Raw genomic sequence first — 8,221 nt, 5'->3', positions numbered from 1 at the left:
GAGCTGCACGTGGTGCACAGAGGGGCCTTTGTGTGGCACTGGGGGGCTCTGCAGGGATGTGGCAGTGTGGGGGTGCTGCTGCCATGCAATGGGGCTGACCCCCCTGGCCTGGTGTGAGGATGGCATTGGAAAGGGGAGAAACGGGAGCTCTGAAAAAATAACGTTTATTCTCACTTTGTATAAAACACATCACAGTTCGACTGGCCTTGGGTTGGGGGGGGGTTCATGGGGAGATGTGGTGGGGACCCCAAGCCCCGCATCCTCCTGATTGGGAGGGAACATGAGCCCCCTGGAGATGGGGATGAGGGGTCTGCAGCCATGACCCCATGAGAAGGAGGGGCTGGTGCTGGTGGGGACAAAGTGCAAGAGTGTGAGGGGCCACAGCAGTGGGGTGTGGGGTGAGCCCCCCTGGCCCCTCCTGCGCTCACTGCTGCGAGTGGTGCCCTGGTGCGCTGGCAGGGACGTGCTGCACCGTGTTGGCTGTGTCGAGCTGTGCCAGCACTGCTGCATGGTGCCGAGCTGTGCCAACATATGACAGCAATGCATGGTGCCATGCTGAGCTGTGCCGAGCCGTGCCAGCAGCGCCGGGCTCATAGGGCCACACAGGTGCAGTAGTGCCGCAGCTTGCAGGGCAGGATGCCACGGTTGATCTGGTGGAACTCCACGAGCTGGATGAGGTCAGCAAAGCGGGTCTGTCCGTCGTCCATGGTGAAGTAGAGCCGCCCTTCCTCCTCACTCTGCCAGACAGGTGAGCATCAGGCCCGGCTGTGCCCCCACCCCCCCATATCCCTCCCACAGCCATGATACTCACTGGCAGGATGAGATAGTGCTTGACTTTCTGCAGGTGGCACAGGGACAGCACGAAGCCCTTGGGGTTACGCTGGCTCTCCCGCACCAGGAACACGCTGTGAACCCCAGAGCAGAGTCACCCCAAAGCCCCAAGGGACCCTGTGTGACCCCTCTGTCTCCCTCCACCTTGGGATCCTATTCCCCCACCCCACCCCCCTGGCTCCAGGACCTCCCTATACCCCCTGTAAACCCTCTATGAGCTGTGGGACCCTGTGACCCCCCAGGGGCTGTGTGCACCTCAGGGCTCCCTGATCCCCTCTACAACCCCCCCAGTTCTGTACCCATCCACCAGCCCCTGGCGGCCAATGAGCTGCTGGGTGTCCTCCCGTGAGATTCGCCCGTGGAACCACGGCTGGGTGCGATGGATGGCTGCGGGCAGAGGAGAGGGTCATCAGAAGGGGACCCCAGGCAGGGACCCTCATAGTGGGGGTCTCCATGCTCCTCCCCTATGGGCTCTGCTCACCAGCACTGAGTGGGGAGCTCTGGCAGGCAGCAGGCAGGCTGTACCGGTGCGTTGTCTTCTTCTGTCCGTGCAAAGCAAGCAGCAGAGTGAGCACACAGCGAGGAGGGGTCCCACTCCCAGCCCGTGCCCCCCACTCACCCTCCAGGCCTGCGCCTCCTCCAGCACCGCTGTCAGCACCTCGCTGGGGTTCTCAATCACCCGCCCTGTGCACCCTGAGAAGTCCATGGCCACCAGCGCGCTGTCTGACACGCTCTGCTGTGGGGACAGTGACAGCGAGCTTAGAGGAGGGGGGGGCTCCCCATGGGTCAGGGCTACACCTGGAGGGGGTGGGGGGCACTCACCAGAGGTGTGGGGGTGATCCAGGGGTGCTGGCTCAGACGCGCTTGTGCTTGCTGGTAGTTGCGGTAGAGCTGCATGCCATACTGGGGGTGCCCCAGGGGGGGCATGGAGGTGTGAGTATCCCAGTACACTGCAGCATCCCCCAGCCTCACCCACTGCCCTCCCATCACCCTCAGCATCCCACCATCTCCTCTTCAGCATCACTCTGGTACATCCCGGTGCTTCCCACTGCCCTCCAGCTCACCTTAAAGAGGCGGAACGCTGCCATCCAGCAGGTCCGACTCTGCTCATCCTCACTGCAGAGCAGCTTCAGGCCCTTCACCCCACTGCGCACCTTGTAGGGCTGCGGGGAGAAGCCAGATCCATTACAGAGAAGCCCTACATCCCTATCACCCCTCGGTGGGCAAAGACCCCCTGCAGAGCTGGGTAGGGTGCCCAGGAGGGTCTCACCTTGATGCAGAACCCAAACTCGGTGGGTGTCCCATAGTGCTTCTTGCCCTGTGTCACGTAGTAGATGTTGGACTCGGTGAGGTCGGCGAAGTACTGCAGGTGCCGGGGGTCCTGGGGCCGGGGAGGGGGCATCAGGGGCTGCCCCCACTGCCTCCGGGCTCGGGGTGCCCTTGGCTGCAGCTCACCTTGGACGTGCCCTTGGTGGAGTAGTAGAGCCCCGAGCGGCGTAGGGAGAAGTAGAAACGCTTCCAGACCTTACGGCTGGCCTCACGCAGCTGCAGGAAGCCCTGCACCTCGGGGCAGCTCCTGGAGTTCAGGAAGTTCTGTGGGGAGACAGGGGCTGAGGGGTGGCCGAGCACAGTGGGGCCTCATGGCACGGATCAGTCCCCATGCCAAAGTTGGGCCCCAGTGTCATGGTTGTGTCCCCATGGCTTTATTGAGTCCTCAAGGAGCCCAGTGCCAACATACCTGGATGAGCTCCGAGTGCGCCATGCTCTTGTTTGCCTCCAGGCAGCTGGACACCATCACCTCGGGGAAGAGGGACTGCTGGGGGGGACAGGAGGGTCAGGAGACCCCCGTGTCTCTCCATGGGGCACAGGGGCCCTGCGGGGTGGCTCACGTACCGCGTTGCTCTTGAAGAGCTCGTACTTGGCAAAGTTCTTGCGGAAGACGAAGCGGCTGTCGGCACCGAGGGGCCACGCGCTCTGCACCTCCACCACCGACTCGTGGTCCTCCAGGCAGCGCTCTGTGGGGACAGGGGCTCAGTGGGGTCCATGCCATGCCATGCCGTGCCATGCCATGCCATGCCGTGCCATGCCGTGCTATGCCAGGCTGTGAGCTCACCCAGTGCCAGGTGCTGGTGCAGCTCCACCAGGGCCCAGCTGTGGTCATATAACGCGTGTGTCCTTTGCACCAGCATCTCGCAGAGCTGCCGCGCTGTTGTGCCCGCTGACACCTCCAACGAGCGGCACGACCCGTCCTCACTGAACACCTTCACCAGCTGCGGGGCCATGGGGGGTCAGTTATACTGCAGGGGGCCCCAGGAGCCCCCCCAGACCCACCACTTACATGACAGGCGCCTTCACGGGGTGGTCCCTGCCCGCCGGGGGGGCTGTTGAGGATGGGTGAGTTGGAAGGGCTGCAGAGCTCGGGGAAGGGGTTGGGGATGTTGGGCAGAGATGAGGCACGTGGCTCCTCCTCTGACAGCGGCCGGCTGTGGGGCAGAAAAGAGCTGAGACCCCCATCTACTCCCCCAACCCACCCCACACCGCAGGGCTGAGCCCCTCGCACCCACCTGCTGCTGTGGATGAAGAGGGGCTGCGAGCGGCGCAGGTCAGTGGCGGGCGGCCCCTCGCCCACATCCCCCTCCTGCTCCACGCTGCCCACCCCGGGGGGGTCCCGGATGCAGCTCTGCTGGGCCCCCCCGTCCATGGCATCATCTGTGGGGCAGAGAATGGGGGCTGCAGCTGACACCCACCCCTGTGGGGTTTCATTGATGCTGTGAGTCAGTGTGGGGCTGACTCAGCACCGCTCCACCTGCCCCCCCAGCACCTCTGGCTCCTGCCCACCGCCGGGGGGCTGCCCAACGAGTTGGCACGGCAGCGAAAGGCACAACCCCATAGGAGACAATGGAGAATCTCCCACGCATCCACTCCCCACTGGGAAGCGCTACGGTGCTCCAGCATCACCAGGGGGGGATCGGGGGTGCCAAAGGGGTGGGTGAGGAGGGATGAACTGAGCCGAACCGGGCTGAACTGAGCCGGACCGAGCTGAGAGCAGCCAAATGGGCTGAACCGGAGTGAGCCGAGCCGGGCTGTGCCGTGTTGTGCCGGGATGAGCCGCACCGTGAGCACCTCGTCGGCAGAACCGTCGTGACGTCTCGGTACGGCCCAGCCCAGCCCAGCCACCTCCTCGGGTCCGGACAAACCAGTTCTGGAGGCCGCTCCCATCTCCAGCTCACCGTGCTGGCATCCAACGGGGCCGGGGGCGACGAGACGGAGACCGACGTGGGAACGGCCCCCAGCCGCGCCGCCCTCGCCCCGTCGCCCCGCGCCCGGTGCCGGCCCCGCACATGGACGGGATGCGGGGACACCGCGATGCTCCAGGGGACCCCGCTCGGTTCGGCACAGCCTGGTACGGTTCGGTGTGTGTTGGCACGGCCCGGCCCGGCACACGCTGCCCGGGACAAGCAGAAGCAAAGCCCGGTGCGGCACACGGAACACACGGAACACACGCGTGTGACACGGCGCTGTGCCCGGGGTTAATCATTCACTCCATCCTCACTTCCCGATGGTGACGGTGTAGGATCCAAGTCCACGGGCGGGCGGGCACCGGGGGGGGGGGGGGACCCTGCCTGCATCCCATCCCCATCCCATCCCATCCCATCCCATCCCATCCCATCCCATCCCCATCCCATCCCCATCATTATCCCAGCCCCATCCCACTGCTCTGTCCCCTCACCCCCAAACCCCTCCAGCTCTGGGTGTTGTGGGTTTGGTGTCCCTGCCCAGTCCTCATAAAGGTGTTGGGGGTGGATGGGGACCCCACAGAGCCCCCCCTACCCCCCCGCCACCAGCCCCTCACCATGGCCTCAGGTTACCCCGACCTGGTGGCTGCGATGGGGTTGTGACAGCAATGGGGGGACATGGAGTGTCCGTGGGGTTTGGGATGAAGGGAAGGCCTTAGGGCTATGGGGTGGGGGGGAGCAGGGCCACTGGGGTTAAGGGAAAAGGCACCAGGGCTGTGGGGCAGGGGGGTGGGGGTCACTGAGGTGTATCCCATGGGGTCAACAAAGTCAAGGATTGGTTCCAAGGGCCACTACAGTTATGGGGTGATACTGCCGGGATTGTTGGTATTAAGGGATGGGATCTGAGGGCCTCTAAGGTTAAAGGGACGGGATCTCAGGGCCACCAGGAGGAAAGGGGGGGATCCCAGGGCCACCAATGCTATAGGGCACAGTTCCCAGGGCCCCATCCTATGGGCTGGGGTTGGAGGGTCACCCAGGCTATAGGGCCGGGGTCCCATGGGCTGTAGGTGAGGGCCCAGTGTGTTCCAGTGCCGTAGAACTGGGATTGCTGTGGTTATGGGGTGTTGGAAGCAGAGGAGGAAGAAGAGCCGGGATGAACAAGAGGAAAAGGGGCAGATGGGGGATATGGGAGCAGCAGCCGGTGGGTCCCACAGCACAGAGACCCCCCCCCCCTCTAACCCCGCTCCTACCTGCAGCTCTCGCCGCTTCCTGCCGCCCTCCCGCCGGACCGACCGGGCATTCCTGTTCTTCCCCGGCTTTATCTACCTGCGCCAGCGCCCGCCCCCGCCTGACATCACCGCACCGGGGCGGCCGCGGCCCCACAACAACGGCCCCACGTTGGCCCCCACCCCGAGGATGGGAACGACGCAGCTTCGGTCCCGATGGGGATGGGGAGCTTCCTACAATGCGATGGGGGACCCCGAGGCCGGACAAGGTGTGGGTGGGATGCGGGATGGGGGGTGTCATCCCCTGCCCCACCCCTGCCCCGTGGGGTGGGCAGCCAAAGGTGTGGGGTGAGACCCTACAGTGGGAGCCATGTGTGGGGGCTGGATTGGGGATGGGGGTCCCCAGTGGCATCTCTGGGGGTCTCCTGGGCGATATGTGGGGCACACATGGCTGGGGATGCATTGAGGTGCCCATGGGGTCTCCATGGGGGGTGTGGGGTCGCCGTGGGGGCCAGGGGTGTCCCCGTGGATTTGGGGGCCTGCCCCATTGCAGGGATCCCTGTGGGGTCCTGGGGGTCCCTGAGGGTCATCGAGTGTCCAGAGGGGGGTCCCCACAGGGCAGCCCTCCATAGAGAATCCCGAGGGTCCCATGGGGTCCCATGAGGGTCCTGTGGGGCTGTGGGTCACACTGGGAGGGTCTCATAACAGGGAGCTGTGCGAGGGTCCCACGGGTGCAGTGCAGGCTGGGCGGTGCTGTGCACATCGCCGGGGGTCTGTGGGGATCCCGGAGGGTCCCTGTGTCCCCAGGGGGTCCCTGTGTCCCCACCGGGTCCCACTGAGTCCCCCCGAGGTCCCCAGGGGGCAGCGGGATGCTCGGTGCAATGCGCCCCTCCCACCACCAGGGGGCGATGGAGCAGCGGGAGCGGAGCAGACAAGAGGGCGGTATAGCGAGGCCGGAAGCTCCGTGTCACGAGGCGGCACCCGGAAGTAGCGGCAGCGGGGTGGCCATGAGCAGCAGCGGCGGCGACGGAGCGGGGTCAGATGGGACCGAACCCGGTGATGGCTGCGGTAACGGTTCCGGTTCCGGTTCCGGTTCGGAGCGGCGGGTCCATATTATGGTGGAGTATTGGTGAGGGGCGGCTGCATCGGGGGGGGGCGGAGATGGGGTGAAAGAGGGTGGGGGGCTACGGCCTCGTTGTGGGGCTGTGGGTCGGGCTGTGGGTCTGGTTGTAGGTCAGGCTGTGGGGCTGTGTGTCTGTCTATGGGGCTGTGGGTCGGGCTGTGGGTCTGGCTATGGGGCTGTGGGTCTGGCTATGGGGCTGTGGGGCTGTGGGTCGGGCTGTGGGTCGGGCTGTGGGGCTATGGGTCTGACTGTGGGGCTGTGGGGCTGGCTATGGGGCTGTGGGTCAGGCTGTGGGGTTATGGGTCTGGCTGTGGGGCTATGGGTCTGGCTGTGGGGCTATGGGTCTGGCTGTGGGGCTATGGGTCTGGCTGTGGGGCTATGGGTCTGGCTGTGGGGCTATGGGTCTGGCTGTGGGGCTATGGGTCAGGCTATGGGGCTATGGGTCTGGCTGTAGGGCTGTGGGTCAGGCTATGGGGTATGGGTCTGGCTGTAGGGCTGTGGGTCAGGCTATGGTGCTATGGGTCAGGCTGTGGGTCGGGGTGGGTTCAGCTTTGGGGTCCATTCCCACCCACAGTGAACCCTGCGGTTTCGGGGCCACCTACGAGGAGCTGGCGAGTGCCGTGAGGGAGGAATATCCCGACATCGAGATCGAGTCCCGCCTGGGGGGCACCGGTGAGATCCGGGGGGGGGGGGGGGTTCTGTGTTGTGTTGTGTCCCCATCCAGCTATGGGTGCTGGTTTGGGGCGGTGGGGATGGGGGTTTGGGAGGGGGGATGTAGCTGATGGTTCTGTCTGTTTCCCACAAGGAGCCTTTGAGATTGAGATCAACGGGCAGCTGGTTTTCTCCAAGCTGGAGAATGGAGGTTTTCCCTACGAGAAGGATGTGAGTCCCCCATGGTGCCCCCTGGGATGGGTGGGCTCAGTGTTATGGGGCAGCTGAGACCCACACGTGTCCCCCCCCCCATGTCCACAGCTGATGGAAGCCATCCGCAGAGCCAGGAATGGGGAACCGCTGCACAAGATCACCAACAGCCGCCCCCCCTGCGTCCTCCTGTAGCCCTGCAGCTGCTGGGGGTCTCCTGTCCCCCCTCAGCGCCCCCCTATTGCTCCCCATTAACCACCTGCAGCCCTGGGGGGCTGCCCCATGGTGCTGCTGTCACTGCTCCAGCTCTGCCCATCCCCTGAGGCCACATTCACAACACATGGGCTGTAACGTGGCACTGACCTGCTCCCCTCCTGCCCCTCCTGACAACAGCAGCACTGTGGGGTGGGGGGGCTCATTCTCAGCCCCTGTTGTGATTTGGGGACCTGTGCAGCCAGTGAACACCAGCCCAACCCCATCACAGGGGACTCGGCTGCTTCAGGGCTCCCAAAGGTTTATGCAGAGGAACGTGAACTCGAGTGTGGTTTGTTAATGATTCCAGCTCCTCTGGTCACTGTTTAAACAGCTACGAGGGCAGCAGGGACCGGCTGGTTATAGGAACCCCTGCTTGGCTCCATCCCCACAGCCCCAGGGTTCATTTAACAGCCACGAGCTTCCCCTGCTGCCCCGTTCCCAGGCTCCCAGCTCTCCCCCTCCCCACATCATGACTCTGCCCTTGGGGCAGCTGAGCCCAGGGCAGCGTGGCAGAGCCCTGGTGCCCATCCCCTATTGGTGCCCATCCCCTATTGGTGCCCATCCCCTATTTATGATGTACTGTCTGTGGGCCCAGTGCTGAATAAAGGATGGAGGTAAACGTGGCTCCTCTTCCCCTGTGTCCCTGCAGAGCGTGGGGGGGATCCAGGCAATGATTAGGGCAGCTGCCC

General features: G+C 64.7%; 2 protein-coding genes across 8 annotated transcripts; one reads left to right on the top strand and one right to left on the bottom strand.

The window, feature by feature from the left end:
• Nucleotides 1-148: 148 nt before the first annotated feature.
• On the bottom strand, nucleotides 149-5,408 carry GRB7 (growth factor receptor bound protein 7). 6 transcript variants are annotated; one of them, XM_015885865.3, is made up of 15 exons: nucleotides 5,318-5,408; nucleotides 3,396-3,540; nucleotides 3,170-3,314; nucleotides 2,945-3,101; nucleotides 2,725-2,846; nucleotides 2,570-2,647; nucleotides 2,287-2,424; nucleotides 2,102-2,212; nucleotides 1,896-1,994; nucleotides 1,654-1,734; nucleotides 1,451-1,567; nucleotides 1,313-1,373; nucleotides 1,131-1,218; nucleotides 812-905; nucleotides 149-737 (listed from the first exon to the last, which is right to left on the bottom strand). In XM_015885865.3, exons 2-15 carry the CDS (start codon nucleotides 3,530-3,532, stop codon nucleotides 591-593), a joined length of 1,575 nt encoding a protein of 524 aa, XP_015741351.2. In that variant the 5' UTR covers nucleotides 3,533-3,540; nucleotides 5,318-5,408; the 3' UTR covers nucleotides 149-590. The 6 variants fall into 6 exon arrangements, with proteins under 6 accessions (XP_015741351.2, XP_015741352.2, XP_032296779.2 ...); XM_015885866.2 differs by having other exon boundaries at nucleotides 1,451-1,564; nucleotides 5,318-5,388; XM_032440888.2 differs by having other exon boundaries at nucleotides 2,102-2,149; nucleotides 5,318-5,388.
• A 48-nt stretch (nucleotides 5,409-5,456) lies between these two features.
• On the top strand, nucleotides 5,457-8,155 carry MIEN1 (migration and invasion enhancer 1). 2 transcript variants are annotated; one of them, XM_015885867.2, is made up of 5 exons: nucleotides 5,457-5,562; nucleotides 6,196-6,422; nucleotides 6,991-7,088; nucleotides 7,222-7,298; nucleotides 7,389-8,155. In XM_015885867.2, exons 1-5 carry the CDS (start codon nucleotides 5,533-5,535, stop codon nucleotides 7,470-7,472), a joined length of 516 nt encoding a protein of 171 aa, XP_015741353.2. In that variant the 5' UTR covers nucleotides 5,457-5,532; the 3' UTR covers nucleotides 7,473-8,155. The 2 variants fall into 2 exon arrangements, with proteins under 2 accessions (XP_015741353.2, XP_085388670.1); XM_085532544.1 differs by lacking the exon at nucleotides 5,457-5,562 and having other exon boundaries at nucleotides 6,286-6,411.
• The last annotated feature ends 66 nt before the right edge of the window (nucleotides 8,156-8,221 follow it).

The sequence above is a fragment of the Coturnix japonica genome, unplaced genomic scaffold, assembly GCF_054131305.1.
Source record: "Coturnix japonica strain WE unplaced genomic scaffold, WE-NBRP24 Scf049, whole genome shotgun sequence".
NCBI lineage: Eukaryota > Metazoa > Chordata > Aves > Galliformes > Phasianidae > Coturnix > Coturnix japonica.
This window is presented reverse-complemented; position numbering and strand designations above follow the sequence as displayed.

What these genes read in the sequence shown, in the direction of transcription:
- MIEN1 (XM_015885867.2), top strand. Translation starts at nt 5,533, where the DNA reads ATGCGATGGGGGACCCCGAGGCCGGACAAG. An exon ending in GGACCCCGAGGCCGGACAAG is followed by an intron (nt 5,563 to 6,195) that starts GTGTGGGTGGGA and finishes TCCCACCACCAG; the next exon opens with GGGGCGATGGAGCAGCGGGA. An exon ending in CATATTATGGTGGAGTATTG is followed by an intron (nt 6,423 to 6,990) that starts GTGAGGGGCGGC and finishes TCCCACCCACAG; the next exon opens with TGAACCCTGCGGTTTCGGGG.
- GRB7 (XM_015885865.3), bottom strand. Translation starts at nt 3,532, where the DNA reads ATGGACGGGGGGGCCCAGCAGAGCTGCATCCGGGACCCCCCCGGGGTG. An exon ending in AGCTCTTCAAGAGCAACGCG is followed by an intron (nt 2,648 to 2,724) that starts GTACGTGAGCCA and finishes TGTCCCCCCCAG; the next exon opens with CAGTCCCTCTTCCCCGAGGT. An exon ending in CAGCGTTCCGCCTCTTTAAG is followed by an intron (nt 1,735 to 1,895) that starts GTGAGCTGGAGG and finishes GGGCACCCCCAG; the next exon opens with TATGGCATGCAGCTCTACCG.